At 37.7% G+C, this 16505-nt stretch overlaps 1 protein-coding gene across 1 annotated transcript; it reads left to right on the plus strand.

The window, feature by feature from the left end:
* Positions 1–15: 15 nt before the first annotated feature.
* On the plus strand, positions 16–16504 carry LOC145493869 (activating signal cointegrator 1 complex subunit 2-like). Its single transcript, XM_081473345.1, has 11 exons — positions 16–175; positions 1546–1638; positions 2477–2653; positions 3433–3491; positions 4608–4719; positions 5803–5966; positions 6306–6740; positions 9500–9583; positions 10718–11006; positions 11714–12258; positions 12592–16504. Exons 1-11 carry the CDS (start codon positions 161–163, stop codon positions 12956–12958), a joined length of 2340 nt encoding a protein of 779 aa, XP_081329471.1. The 5' UTR covers positions 16–160; the 3' UTR covers positions 12959–16504.
* The last annotated feature ends 1 nt before the right edge of the window (position 16505 follows it).

Consider the following 16505-nt stretch of genomic DNA (forward strand, 5'->3'; position numbering starts at 1 on the left):
ATTGCTTGAGGGGGGTCAATACATTGAGTGGAAAGCCAATGACTAGATCCCGAGGAAAACTGCTGACAACACAAATTGTGGATTCGAACATGGCGGACGGAGGGTACCTGAGATTTCAGTGAAAGACGTGTTTACTCTAAGAATTTGAATCTCTGCGGACATGTCGAGGAAAAAGGTAAGCTAAGGCTATTAAAAAATACTAAAAGAGGCAGATTTATGGAATAGAGAGTGTCTGTGTGATTTTAATCAAAGGTAAAAACTCTGCAAAGCTTCACGAAAAGGTATCGCTTTCGTTTCAATTTTTCGGAGAAGTTTCCTCATGGCTAAAATGCATGGGCATACTCATTTCAGTAACATATGAACTTTCTTTGCTTATTTTATTTCATATCCAATGCTTTTACAGTACACTGGGTTTTGTGTGAATAATTTATTTAACTCAGACAAAACATTCTGCTCTACATTTTCTATCAAAAGAGATTTTTTATCATTATCACCACAACTTTATTGTGTGGCTATTTTTCTAGGCTATTCTTGTTTTTTTTTAAATTGGTCTTGTTGCCAATATTTCTTATGAACATGGATTTTACTCGTGTTTATTTTGTGTATCTTAAAATCGTTGGTAAAGTAAGACCTAAGATCCCCCCCCCCCCCCCCGCCTCATAGTTCTCTTACTATTAAAGGGTGCGTTAAATACGAGTCTGATCAGGGCTCAGCAAAGAGCGTTACTGGATAATTGTTTTAATTTATTGTCTGTCAGTTGTGCTAAAACAAACCTTCATATCTGGATAATAAATCTTGCACTGCCCTAACTTTAAATCTGTTATTTCCCGTGGTTTTTCTTAGGATCTTATTTTCTTTTGGTACTAAAATTTTATGAGGAAGGGAAATCTCTGTTGCTCTATCAAACCTACTACTTTGAAGCTCTTAAACTGTGTACAACAGGAATTTTTCTATTTGTTCATGTATTGTAATATGAAATTAAAGAAAGTCTTTTGTTGACAGTTTCTTCACTGCTTTTTAACTGTCTGAAAATGTGAAATTTCACTTCCAGTTGGGTCAGAAACTGCATGATGTAGAGACCTGAAACTTGCCAGGATGCGATGTCAAGAGAGAAACGTAGAATAACAACCTTTTGAACCAAAAAAGAAATTATCGTGGAAATAAAAAAAAGTAAGCAAAATGTACCAGGAATTAGACACTCATGCATAGCTCCAGTTTTGGTTTGAAATTGTAGAAATGTTGTGAAAGATTTGTAGACCTGCATTCGTATTGTCACAGTATAGTGTCACGGCCTGCCTAGTCCAAGGTTCCAGTCCCCTATTCTATGTGGTTTCTTACCCAAAAGAAGTGAAATTTCACATTTCCAAACAGCTAAAGCATGATGTAGAAAAAAAACAATATTCTCTTTTTTTATATATCTGTGTAATAAAAAGATATCTGTCAAGACATGTACAATAATTGTACATGTCTTGACTTTGAAATAATTATCATTTCAAAGTTTACTCTGACTGATATTTACTGGTGTGTATTTTTCTGTAATTTTAGAAAGATAGAGAACCCGAAGGTGTTCCTTTGGATTTACGTGTTAAAAAGACAGTTAATCCTGTGACAAAGATAGTTGAAGAAATCCAAGAGTTGGCAAGTGGCTTTGAGACTTATTTATTCCATCCAAATAAAATGTTTTGTTTCCTAGTACCTTCTCTCGAATCTCTCTTGTGGAAGTACAATCGTTTTTGATTGGCCAGGCAAAAGTAAAGAATGGAAACAAAACAGGCTGAAGAAATAAATGATTTGAAGTGTGTTAGCCTGAACTGTAGCTTTTCCAGGAATAAAATTTTGTAATAAGATGTTGATTTTGATAGATTTTGTAATAAGATGTTGTTACAGACTTCTTAAGGCATTTGAAGTTGGGTTTTACATGATGGAGTTACATGCTAGAGTTACATAAGTAATCAATGTATTTAAAGCAATGAAATGCATTGGAAAACACAAAACAGGCAGGGATATGTAGAATTTTGTTTCTTCTTTTTCAAAAATATTAGATTGGGCTGGGAAGAAATGAGAATATTATTCTTGAGCACCTTGAAAGAAGTCAAAGCAAAGCCCATTGCTGTTTGTCTGATTTTTGTCATTTGTACCTGCCTCGGTTTTTCCCTGGCCAGAGACATTGTGTTGTGTTCTTGGGCAAGACACTTTACTCTCACAGTGCCTCTCTCCACCCAGGTGCACAAATGGGTACCGGCACATTTAATGCTGGTGGTAACCCTGCGATGGACTAGTGTCCCAACCAGGGGGGAGTAGAAAAACTCCTAGTTGCTTCATGCTGCAGAAACCGGGATAAGCTCCGGCCTGATGGGCCATTGGCTAGTATGCAGACTCTACCTTTGGCTTTTGAGATATTCTTTTATCTAATATAATTGCATATTGTTCAAAACATAATATTTATGAGGCATTCTACTTTTTGTCCATTAAATAGAATCCTGTCTGGATTGAAGAGGCGCAGTTTTTGCCATACACCCCTCCTCCCATGCAGCTATCATCTGCCTCTGCTGTGGATCATGGCAACATGGAAGAATGGAGTGAGAGAATATCATTTATTAATGAAGACTTAAAATGGCTCCTGAGTCTTCCACACAACAGATTTTGGTGTCAGGTACTTGAATGATTCTATTTTAAACGTGCAACATAACAGCTAGTATATTTTGAAAGGTAAAACCAATTGAAACTATTTCAAGACTGTAGTTTATTATTATTTTAATAATAATGAACTAATAATAAACATTACTTAAAAGTAATGTTTAAAGAACAAGCAGCAGTGTTTTATCAGATTTAAAACACAAGGTGTAGCTGAGTGTTTTAAACCTGATAAAACACATGCTGCGAGTTTTTTGAACAGCTTCAAAAACGTTTGTGGTAAATCTACTCATTTGTAGAATAATCTGTGGGTTTATTATTATTTTTCTGGAGAAAATTGGCTGCAAGATTTAGCCATGTCTTTATCAAATTTAGAGACACTTTCTTTTGTATCTCCTTAATGAATTATGAATTTTTTATTTTATTTTTTTGATTTGCCACACAAACAAAAATAGAATTACAGTACAATGATTAATAAATTTAAAAAAATCAATATACAAGATTACAATGAACATATAAAAGTACAATTTATATATTAAGGGATAGAAAACAAAATGGTGAGGGAACCTGATAAAAACTACGGGGCTTATAAGCTTAGGTTCCCTCTCAAGAAACACAAGATGACCAATTTAAATTTTTGAAGCTACTATTATCCCTATTTCAGTCTTTTCCACTATTATCACCATTGTTTACTTTTCATACACATTTTCTTCTTCATAGCATACTACAAACAGTATGCTATTGACTACAAGATACAATATGTAATAAAGACTTTATAAGAATTCTGTATCATTTTAGGTGATATTTGATGAAACTTTACAGCAGTGTCTGGATTCTTACCTTAGATGTGCCCCTAGGTAAATAATACATTTTATTTATTTTGCATTTAGTCATGCCTTAAGTAATTTAAAAGTCTGTTAATGAATCTAGTGGCTTGTTAGATGAGTGCTTCAATATCTTGTGTCAGAAAATGATCGTGGACTTACTTCTACTGGGGTGGAATTTTTTATATCACTTCGGGATTGACAAGTCAGGGCTCGACTTTCAGGAAAAACTCTTGGGGCCAGCTGGCCCCTAAGTTTTCAGATTTAGTTGCCAGTGAAAGTATTTCTGATCAGTGAAAAGCGTGAAGAGTTATTCAACAGTGAAAAAAATTTGGTCGCATTGGCAACCCTAGCAGTCGTAATGTCAAGCTCTGCAAATCACAGGAGGGTTGAGAAACAGTCAATTTTGTGACACAGATTTCGGTCACAGCGACGGTCTATGTGGCTTTCCCGATGTTTTCATTCTCCACGAAAATACCTAGGTATTCTGTGTGGCAACATTATCTGCAGGAGAACTGAGTACTACAGTAAAAATAACTTGAACAGGTTTGCTTTGGGAATGAGTTCTTTGTTGGGGATTAACTTTCATACTCTTTGTCCTCACTTGGTTATGGATGATAATTTTTTAACCCTTTACCCCCTAAGAGTGCAAATTGGCACACAAGGTCATAACTTAGTGAGTATTTGATAGATTTCTATGAATTTTTGCCATGAAAATTGTCTTGTGAAGATCTGCTCATTGAAGTCATAAAATTTTGACCCCCTCCCATCCAAGACATGGTTGACCACCCCCAGAAGTTTTTAATTCCTTTTTTGGGATGCAAATGGAATACAAGACTTGTTTCATATCAAGCTATGCACTAAGAGCTGCTAACTAAGCTATAGTTTAGGGGTATACCTAATATAGTAGAAGACTGATGCATTTTTGAAGTTGTTCATTTTCCCATTTTAAAGCAATTTCTCTCAAAATGTCTACCTCCTTCATAGCTGTTGATGTCAATTCTTAAATAAGCTGATTAGTGACTTTCAAATGGCATATTGTACACAGGCAGAGTGTCTTTATTTGCCGATTTGGGAAAAACTGCCGTTCGCCTTAGGGGGTAAAGGGTTAAATGAAGATGGCTTTGACTTTTTGCTATCTGCTATCAGAAACTTTGATGCTTCATCAGTCCTTCCCCCAGAACCAGCCACTCTCCATGAAAACGTCCACAAAAGAGTGTTCATGACATATCTCAGGATGTCAACACACAAGGAATCCAAGGTAAATATACAGGCTTGTTACAAAGTTTTGAAGCAGGCGGCCTTATTCATTGTTGTAGAAGGCAGCAGATTTTGCCATCTTTTCTTAAGAATCAGTAGAATAGTTCAGCAGAGTTGCTTGCAGAGATCATAAAGTAGATGGTGATTTTCATCACAGCTATCTACTTTGGACAGTCTTGAATATGTAGAAAATTGATGTTGCATGGCAACATGAAGATAAGAAAAATGTTTTATTATTTGAGTGGGAAAATAATGCAGTATTTTACAAGTAAGTGCAGTTACCTAAAAGAAATAATCTTGCAAAAGTAGGAAATGGTGTCATTGACGTGCTTGACATTGAAGACATTAGGGCCCCAGAAAACTACTTACAGTACAATACTTACGCACCTCAGAAAATGCTTGCAAACATTACTTACGATACAAATTCTTGCACAACATGCCATTTGTTTGCAATGCATTGTTCATGCTTCTTACAGTTTGTTAGTAGTTTCACACATGTGGTATATATATTTATAAATTATGGTTTAAAAGAGTTTCCACTGGGCCGGGAACATTTTCAAATTATTAGATTCTGCAGTGAGAATTAGACTTAGACTTTATTAGACTTAATTACAAGTCATCTAGACTTTCCACTGAAACACTCCTGGCCATAATAAATTTAGGAGGTTATTCATTATTTTTCATTTTTTGCTGTTTTTTTTTAGAGGGTAATTTTAATTTCCTAAGCTGAAAGCAGGAAGGAATAAAAGACTAGGGTCAACACTAGTGTTAACACCAAAACTGGGTTAATGCCCACCATAAAAATTGTTTGTTCTGAAGAACTTCAACTGCTTTAGCATGTTACATTCAATAGGCCATTTCCGAATTTACTTTGTGCATCTATTTCAAAACAAGTCCTTGGGCAAAACCTTTTATGTGAAAATGAGTTTCATTTGCATGAAAATGAACCTGTAGGTGGAATGCATTTTCATATGAATGGTTTTGCATGAAGACTCATTTTGATTCAGAGGCAAAAGACAACTTGAGAAAGGCCTATTTTGCCTTGCCGTGTATTGTTTTTCATTCACATTACCTTTCTCTGCAGGAGGACTTCTTTACATTGAGCACATTTGGAGATATTCTTTATGAGAACTTTTTATTTGATATTCCAAAAATCATGGACATTTGTGTCCTCTATGGAGGGGAGAACAGCACAAATACTCCACTTCTCAGGAAAATGCTGGAAAACATTTTCTCCAAACAACCCAAGTGAGGCTAATTTAAGGTTGTTTTTGTTTTAGTTTTTGATTGTTTAATGGCTAATTTACAACCTATGCTGTCATCCACCTTGACAATAAGTTTCATGTGATTAACAGGACTGTGGATTTGTTTGCTTCAAAACACCACACAATGATCTCACCCAGGGGTCAATCATGGCTCAACCACAAATTCATGATATTGAGTCTTTAATCAGGCCACAACTTTTCCCAGTTACTGGCATTCTTTGAAATACCTACAAGTTTAATCTTGTGGCAGAATCTCTATGGACTCTGCTCTTGCAGCTTCATTTCTGCACCTGGTTGATGTTTCTGTTTTTGTTTTCTTCAGGTATCATGGTGACCTTGATGCAACAATCCCAACAATTTATGAAACCTTAGATGATATCTTGTCAAGATGTGGAATTAAACATAAAACTGGAGACCCTTCAAATCTTCCTCTAAAACTTAGTGATGCAAAGAATGGCCCAAAGGTGTCCTTGACCATTCAACAACTAGAGGACATCGTTCTTTATTTGAATGACACATCAGAGACATTGTTGGCCTTTTTGGGTACATATACCCCGGTCTGTGAGTCATTTCACCGGCAAGGTTTTGTACAGAGAATAGCTGGCTTTTATGAACTAATCACTCCGTATTTTAGACTTCATTTTACTGATGTTGAATCGCGGGCATCAAAGGAGAAGTGGAAACTTGTTAAGGTGGCACTCATCAAGATTTGCCGTGTGATTCTCAACACCTGTTGTATTGGACCCTTGGAGAGCAGGTAAGACAAATTTGAAAATTAAGGAATGCAGGCAAACACCGTGTTACATTCTAGTCTTTCGAGTCTCTTTTCCACACCGCTTCCGTGCCTTGATGACTTAATCAGTGAGTATAATGGCGTTCTTAGTTCCATACTTGATATCCATGCTCCTGTAAAAACCAAAACAATAACTCTGCGTCCGGCTGCACCTTGGTATTCTGAAGAAATAAACAATTTGAAGAAAGATCGCAGGAGACTGGAGCGGCGTTGGCGAAGGACCAAACTTCCAGTCGACCGCCAGTTGTTTATTGATCAATGCCGTGTAGTCAACTTTTTAATTTGTTCTTCCAAGAGAACTTACTACACTAAGCTGATCAGTGATAATCAGACGGACTATAAACTTCTTTTCAAAACAATTGACAGTCTATTACATAGAAAGTGTGATATACCATATCCGCCCTGCAACTCGCCTTCGGATCTCGCAAATAAGTTCGTCGAGTTCTTTTCTGATAAGATCACCAAAATACGGGTCGACTTAGACAATGCAGCTCTCATCATCCATCAAGTTCCTGAAGTTAACTGGGTCTGTCCTTATACGTTTGATGAGTTCAGTTTGGTAGATGTTGACGAAGTCCGCAAATGTGTTGTGAAATTATCTTCCAAGTCATGTGATCTTGATCCTCTTCCTGGCTATGTCACAAGAAATGCTTTGAGCACACTGCTTCCATTTATCACCAAGATTATAAATACTTCGTTGCAATCTGGCCAAATACCCTCTCAATTAAAAGTTGCTAAGCTACGTCCTCTTCTTAAGAAGCCTTCTCTGGATCACACGCAGTTTTCAAATTATCGCCCTGTTTCGAATCTTACTTTTCTCAGCAAAGCAATTGACAAGTTGGTTGCTAACCAACTGATCTCCTATGTTAACAACAACAACCTGAATGAGCCATTACAGTCTGCCTACAAACAGTATCATAGCACAGAAACGGCTCTCATTCGCGTGCATAATGACATCCTCACAGCAATTGATAAACGTAGAACGGTAATTTTATTACTTTTGGACCTCTCTGCTGCTTTCGATACTGTTGACCATGATATTCTCCTCTTCCGTCTACAACAGCGCTTTGGAGTTACTGGCAAGCCGTTACTATGGTTTAAATCTTATCTGTCCAATCGCATGCAGTATGTCTCTGTTGATGGTGCAGCTTCCTCAGATCATGCTCTTCAATGTGGTGTTCCACAAGGATCAGTGTTGGGACCCATTTTGTACGTTCTTTACACTTCACCCCTTTCAGACATTGTAAAAAAATTCAACTTGAGTTATCATTTTTATGCTGACGATTCACAACTTTATCTGTCCTTTCAGCCAACTATACCCAGTGATAAGGATTTAGCTGTGTCCAACATCGAGCGCTGTGTACGTGAGATTGATCTCTGGATGTTGATTAATCGTCTTAAACTTAACAAGGATAAGACTGAACTTCTAGTGATCTCCGCAAAACATCTACCGAGACCAACCCTTCAAGAAATCTCTGTCGTCGATGAAACCATCTGCTCGTCACAGAAAGCAAGAAACATCGGTGTCATTTTTGACCATCATTTTCGTTTTAATGAACATATTGCAAGTATTTGCAAATCATCTTTTTATCATCTCCGTAATATCAGCAATATAAGGAAGTACCTGTCATCGACCACCACTGAAATACTTGTTCATGCGTTTGTTTCTTCAAAATTGGATAACTGTAATTCTCTACTCTATGGCTTACCAAACTGTCTTTGAAAAAAGTTACAGCACGTCCAGAATGCCGCTGCTCGTCTCATCACCCTCTCTAGAAAACACGAACACATCACACCTATTTTGTTTAATCTCCACTGGCTTCCTGTTAACTATCGTATCATCTTTAAAATTCTACTCATCACGTACAAGGCCCTAAACGATCTGGCACCTTCATACGTTCGTGATCTTCTCACTCCTTACACTCCGTCTCGTCAGCTACGTTCATCTTCTAAAGAACTTCTTTCCATTCCGCACTTCAATTTGAAAACATATGGCGCAAGATCTTTCTCTGTAGCAGCCCCTACACTTTGGAACACTCTTCCGTCTGACATCAAGAACAGCTCCTCAGTGTCCCTTTTTAAACATAAACTAAAAACGTTCCTTTTTAAGAAAGCATTTTTATAACTTTTTAGCGACATTTTTTTATTTTTACTTTATTTTTCTTAAGTGTTTTTAATATTTCTAACTGTAAAGCGCTTTTGAACTTTTAGGATATTGGCGCTATATAAATATTTTATTATTATTATTATTATTATTATTATTATTATTATTACATGTATCTGAAAAGCTGAGATTAACAATACCTCTAGAAGTTTATTGATGTAATATAGTCCAAACGCCATTAAGAAAGGTTAAGTCTACATCCAAGCAAAGTGGCCCATCAGGCTGGAGCTTATCACAGTTTCTGTAGCATGAAGCGACCAGGAATATTTCTTCTCCCCCCTGGATGGGATGCCAGTCCATCGCAGGGTTACCTCCCAGCATTAATTTGCCTGTACTCATTTGTGATCCTTTGTCTACCTTGGTGGAGAGAGACACACTAACCATGAAGCCGCCGTGCCTCCAAAATGTATTATGGTAGTGAAAGGGAAAGAGAGCTTATTTCCTTGATAAGTCTTAGATTCAATAGCTGTTTGATTGATTTGCCAAAAAGAATCAGTTTATATTGCAGTAACGACATAAAAGCAAATTTATTTCTTGTGTATATTTTCTTCTGTCACAGAGAAATCAACAGCAATGATGAGCAAGTTCAATCATGCGTTGAAGATTATTTGGAAGTGATAACATCCGTTCTCTCTGAGAAAAGGTGAATGTTGCACGAGACTATTCGGTCTACCATTTTGATAGAAAAGTTAACTAAATACCTTGAGTGGTTAAAATTTATAATTTGGTACTGCTTAGGGTGTTTAAATTGAAAATGACTGCTGTTGACGTTTTTCTGGTACTTTCCTAAGGTTGTTTAGCGGAAACTAAAACAATATAATCACAACAACAAACACTATAAGAACTGCAATTTTCTGTCTGTAGCACTGGGAGTTATAATCTATGAAATATAATATCTTGTGCGTGATTGGCCCGAGCATGTCATATTATGCAGCCAAAACTGAGGAATATCAGATGTCATAATCCATCAATTATTTTCCCTTGTGTAAGTTTGGTCTAAATGGGTTACTTGACTGAATATGCTCCCAGCTAACATAGGGGAATATCTGAGTGATATCCGCAATTTTCAAAACTGTGCATGTTGTGAAAAATATTTGGAGGATAATAAACACAGCAGCCTCCATTTGGTGCAAATATTTGTCCTTGGATACCATCTGTTCCTCTAAGCTCACAGTTTTCTTTGAGCTATGCTCTTGGAAAACTGTCCACGTCTTGGTACAGATAATGTCTGCGGACAAATATCTGAACATATTTTCATACCAATTGGAGGCTATTGGTTATATATTCCACAAGTGACACTCACCAGTTTTGAAAGCTTGCGTTTTCCGTTTAGACCTTCAGTTTTCATCCCAACTGAATATTTTGAACAAACTAATGATATAAACAGCCACAGAATCATTTTTAAGACATTAAGAGAGTCTGAAAAGAGATCTCCTCGAAAGAGCGACCTTACATAAAAATATTTGAAGGACAATAACCTTAAATAACCTTAAATAATTTGTCGCGAAAATATGGTTAGATATAATTTTTCCTTGACATAATCTGTTTTTTGAAACTCACAGTATTTCTTGAGGTTTGCTCTCACAAAGCTGTTTGCTTCTAGAGAACATATAACATATGTGGACAAATATCTGTGCATATTTCCCCACCCAAATGGAGGTTCTCCTTGGAACTCTTCTGTTAAATTGGATTGGACTTCAATATATGCCTGGCCATTATAGCAACAAGTTTGCAAGCCAGGGATTAACTGAACAGTCAATATAATTTCAATATCCAGGTTCCTGAGTAGTTACGACTCGAGATTCAGCGTAACAGAAGACTTGAACAGAATCCAGCAGTCCACAGCAAGTGTGGATGAAACAAGGGTGGACTATATTTTGGCTGCTGTCGACAGCGCAAGAAAAGCATTCCCTTGTCATTTAGCTCAGAGAAAGAATGTTGATCCACAAGGGAGTGGTGAAAACGTTACGCTCAGGGGCAGTGATGTTGATAACAAAGTTAATGGACGTTTGAATGAATGGAGAGAAGAACGTACTTCAGATGTAAATGGATTTGTGGAATATAAGGTAAAGTAAAATTTCTCACACTCGTCAAACATACCTATAGTTTAACCTTGTCTGAGTGGACACCTTTGAGATCTAGAGTGGTGGTAAAGTGTTCATGCCCCGTCAACCTGCGATCAGGCGTTGTTTTTGTCCTCCGTTCTGACGCCTCGAAAAAAGAACACCCGGTCACAGGTTAGCTTAGAGGTTAAAGATGATTTCTCATGTTCTAATACCTTCTTTTCTTCCTAGTATCCCTGTGATACTCTTTTTTTTTTTTGCCGTAGTGGCTTAAATGGTACAAGAATTCCACAAACTCTGGTCATTTTAGATTTAAACACCCTAAGCAACCAGGAATCGTCCCATCACATTTATACGTGTGTGGTATTACGTCCCTCCCCCTCCCCCACCCTACTGGGCTTCACTAATCACCTTACATTTATTGTGTAGGGAGCAGGGATAGCGCAGTGATGAGAGCGCTCGTCTCGCACCCATGTGGCCCGGGTTGGATTCCAGTCCTGTGTTATATGTGGGTTGAGCTTGTTGTTGGCTCTCGCCTTGCTCCAAGGGTTTCTCCCCGGGTTCTCCGGTTTTCCTCCCTCCTGGAAAACCAACATCTTCAAATTCCAATCGATCGGGATGAGGATCCGAATAAAAAGCAGCAAAGGTTGATGTGGCTCTCTGTGTATTATAAGTTATTTTTATTTGTTAATTGATCGATTGATTTGTAGAACGAGGGAGCAACATCCAAAACTGTGAATGAAGTGGAGTTGTTTTCCATGGTGACACACATTCAAGATCTTCTGCCAGGACTGGGGGATGGGTTCGTTATTCTGTGTTTGGAGGAACTGAACTACGATGTTGAACAAGTCATTAACTTACTACTGGAAGACAATCTCCCACCTTCCCTTCAAAACGCAAACAGGAGCTTGTCCAAAGAACAGTTACTGAAAGACAGAAAACCGCCCGAGACAACTGTCCTTGAGCAAAGACACTCGGTCTTTGATAAAGATGAATTTGATGTTTTTTCAGGCAACAAAGTCGATGTAACAAAAGTTCAAAAAGGCAAACGTCGCGACAGAGCAAATCTTAAGAACTTGTTATCTGATAAGAGCCATATCACAGAATCGGTGAAGGAGAGGTATTCTGCTTACGATGTGTTTAACAGACACGTGCGCATTGCCAATTTGTATGACGACGAGTACGATGATACATATGATTCTCACAATGTGGGCGCACAAGATGCTGACTCAGCAGATGAGCTGACAATACGAAGGTGGGTGGCAGTGTGTGTGGGGTTATACCATGCGCTGGGTGATGGTAGGGATGTAAAGTTAAGGGGAAAATAAGGCCTGTTGTATTTGACTTTTCAAGCCTGTCAACGCTGTTCTTGTTTTCTTGAGGGAGTGTTGTACTGATGTTGAGGAAGGAAGAGGGGGTGGGTAATGCAAAAAAAAAAAAAAAAAATTCGCAAGTATTCCTGACCTGAGAACCACCAGTTAAACCAGTGATAACATACTATGGAATGTAGTGTCGTAGACCCAAAACCAAGGTAATCACTCAAGCCGATCACAAAGGACATAGATGATAGGTTGATTTGTATTTATAGGCCATTTACTATTCCACGAGTTCTTGGCGGCTCTCCAGTACCATCAGATGACGAAGATGAAGACAGCGACGAGGAAAGTTCATCGGAAGAAGGCAAAGCGAAAGCAGAGGAGCCAGAAGTAGACAAAGCTCTTATTAATCGAAGACAACGTGGTAGAGGAATACAGAAGAAAGAAGGGAAGGAGGGTGAAGCCGCGACAGGGGGGCAAAGGGGAGGACCCAAAGGGCGTGGCAGGGGTGTAAGTGCTGCTGAGCAGAAAAACAGAGCCCATAATGAGCGCAATAAAGGAATGAGGGCCAATCACAATCGTAAGGCGGGGGCAGAAAGAAAGAGAGCTAAAGGCATGGGAATGCTGTCACATCGGTGACACTGTTTTCTTTGTCGTAACTTATGGAAGAGACTGCACTTTTCAAGACCAAGGCTTTTCCAGAAAACTCATGTTATGAACTATAGTATCTTTATTATTATTATTATTATTATTATTATTATTAGTATTAGTATTAGTATTAGTATTAGTATTAGTATTAGTATTAGTATTATTATTGTTATAAATAGGCCTTCTCTCGGTAAAGTATTCAAATCAGGGAAATCGTAGCGTCAAGATGATTCACGTCAAATTCAAATCAATTTCTGCTAAACCTCGAAGATGGTACTGCGAGAAGGAGAGAAAAGCGCGGGGAAATTTTGCCAACTAATTTATGGCACCTACTCTAGCTAGGAACAGTTCCGTTACACATAAGATGTGTATAGGACGTTCTTTGCAACATTGTAATTGAAGAGAATCCTATTTTCAAATTGAGCTTTATTGACAACAAAATGATGTAGTCGTGTGCTATAACGGAGCTTTGTTGTCAAAAAGCAAACAACCTAGCAACAACAACAACAACAACTGAAAATTAAGTCTGAAATTTGAGAGTATGCAACAGGATGGGAGTATAATCAATATTTATCTACTGGTATACTAATGACAATGCTGTAATCTGATTGGCTGAGCCATTGCACACTATCAGCCATTAGTGTTCGGTGGCTTGGTGTGGTCGATAAAATTGCAACGCTTCCTCGTTTCTCCGAAGTTTTGAAAGAACATTTAGAAACAAATGAATAAACAAAATTTCTAAGACTAAAAGGAGGACATTTACGGATTCTTGAATTTAAAAAGCTCGAGAAGTTTGAAAGAAACTGATAAGCGCGCGCACACATCTGCAAATGTCAAACTGATATTAACTTAGTTCGCGCGAATTCTCTAAAGCGTGAAGTTTAATACTAAGACCAGAAATAATTGGAATTGTTATTTGAAGGAGATTTCAGTTAGAATTCCACTAAAACAATTAGATTATTCGCTCTAGATTTCTGAAGCCTCATCAACTATCACCTCATAGAAATCTCAAGCTCATAATCTAATTGTCAACTAGCAACAAATAAATGGATATGTGCATTTTCACCGACTTAAATATTTGATACTGCCATTGGAATACATACACTACATAAGTGGCTTAGTTTATAAAAATAAAAAAATGGTTTCCTAATATAAAGTTCGTTGAAGTAATATAATCATTGAAAGTTTTCTTTTTCTCACTAGAAAACACTGTTGAGTTGGCTTAATAAAATGTAACCGGCATTATAATTATAGTTTGGAAATATGTTAACGAATTGATTCTTTACTTTGGGCAACGAAAAATGTTAGTTGTTCATGTGGTGATCAATATGTAATGCATTTTCATGTAATACTGCCATTTACATACATGTATTACATACCTTCTGCTTATAAACTAAAAAAATGGCCACCCTAAAATAAAGTTCGTTTAAGGTATGTAAACATCAAAAGTTGTTAGCCCCAGCAAACACTGTCGAGTTGGTTTAATAAAATGTTGAACATTAATGTTGTGTTCAATGTGATTAGTTACTACGATTATCAGTTGAGTAAGGCGGGACGAAAGTCTGGTCACCAAGTTTTACAGTGCGTTTACTGAAACCGGGGCCATCCAGACAATGGAAACAAATCAGATGGCAGAACTGAAACAATAGATTCCAACATTGTCAAATCCAGCGAATCAAATGTCCGGTACAAAACAATGGAATCTAAACTTGCTCGTTGTGATGCTTACGCGACTACCTGTGCGATTACTGTAATACCTTCACGGCATACATGCTGTCATCACAGTAATTAGCCTAACTTCTGGGTTTTTCAGCAAAAAATGGTTATACCAAAAAATAGATAAATAAAAAAAAGAAATGTCGCTGTTATTGACAAAAATGGCAGAAATCAACCTGGAAAGTTTCCAATTTTGATGGCGTTTTAACGGTAAACGTGGTTTATGAGATTTTATATCACGCTCGATAAAAACGCGAAAAATGTTTACAATTTCTTAAATGGAACCAACACCTTGCTCGAAATACGAAAATGTTTTGAATCACTTGACATTTTCGAACAAATGTAGAATACTCTAAACAGGTTTGAATGATGATCTGCGTCAAAATGCTGGAAGAATTTCTTACTGTCGGACATTTATTAATTTTTTTTTGACACTCGCGAACAAATAATTGAAATAAACCAACCTGGAAGGTTTCCTTCGAACCTCTTGAGAGTGCTCTTTGTTTAGAAATGTCGAGCGATAAAAAAACGTTTTTGATTAACCGTAACCCGAATCCTAAAGTTTCACTGTGTCCACCCCCCCGGATCCCGTCTTCGGATGTCAAAGGACACCATCTGCCTCCCTCCCCACGAGGTTTATTGTCTTCTGAACGAGGCTTTGGCAAGGATTCAGTGTGAATCCATTAAAGTCAAGGTTGAATTTTGAATCGATGGAAAACAGTTCTCTGAGCCTAATTTGAGAAACATTTACCAGATAACTCAGCCCCCACCCTCCCAGCAACTTCCCAGCGTGCTTTGCATGGACAGTCACCGCCATGTTGTAGGAAGTCCCCAAACTTGATGCCCACGAAAGGTTAGGTGGTCTTTTACTCTCATTCTTAGTTTGTTGGGATAATTTTTAACTTGCTTATCAATGATTGGTTATTTGTTTCACGCCATTATTAAGGCATCAACTGAAAAAGAGTGTTAGCATTCTTCAAAGAGAAGAAGTGCGGGAAATAGCTAGAAACCGTTCTGATGAATAACAAAAGAATTTGCCAAGGCAGGGAAATACCATGAAGCTCAGAAAAGGAATTGGGGAGGTTAGCTTTGGGAAACAGTTAGATGAATGAAAGGTTCATGCAACATGTAACATGACATGATGACAATGGATTGCAAAGGTCAGCAAAGAACTCGACAAATTTAGGCGTTGTATTCCAACAAGTTCCATCTTTCACAGCCCCTTTTACAGCAAGAACAGTCAATTCAAACAATGAACAGTGGACATTTTCTGTACATATTTTGGTGACTTTAGAATCAGGGCTCTTAATAAAAACGAAATAATGTTGAGTTTTTGCAAAGTGAAAATGCTAATCAGTAGCGGATCCAGACCTTGAGACCTTTTACCCAAAATATGGGGGGGGGGGGGGGGCAGGTTGGACCCCCCAGGCTCCTTCCCTAGATCCGCCACTGCTAATGTTGTATGTTATACTGTGAAGAGCACTCGTTCTACAGTCACCTAAAAAAAGTACAAAAAAAATGTCAACTGTGGAAGATTTGAGTGTCCTTACTGTAAATGTAACCAAATATTGCCTAAATGTTGCCTGGTCATTCTCCTATTGTTATGATCTTGACAAGCAACTTTCCTCTAAAAGTACTTTTGAAATAGTTGAGTGAAGCTGGAAAACATAATGCCGCAAGAGACCGAGGACTTGACACACACTAACTATCAACACTCTTATTTGCTTAAGCTGGAACTGGTGAACCATTGGGACACAGAAACAGGATAAACAAATTACTAACAAGTTGGTGAATTCTGAGGGGAAATACACCACCTTAAAAA

The sequence above is a fragment of the Orbicella franksi genome, chromosome 7 (genome assembly GCF_964199315.1).
Source record: "Orbicella franksi chromosome 7, jaOrbFran1.1, whole genome shotgun sequence".
Lineage (NCBI taxonomy): Eukaryota > Metazoa > Cnidaria > Anthozoa > Scleractinia > Merulinidae > Orbicella > Orbicella franksi.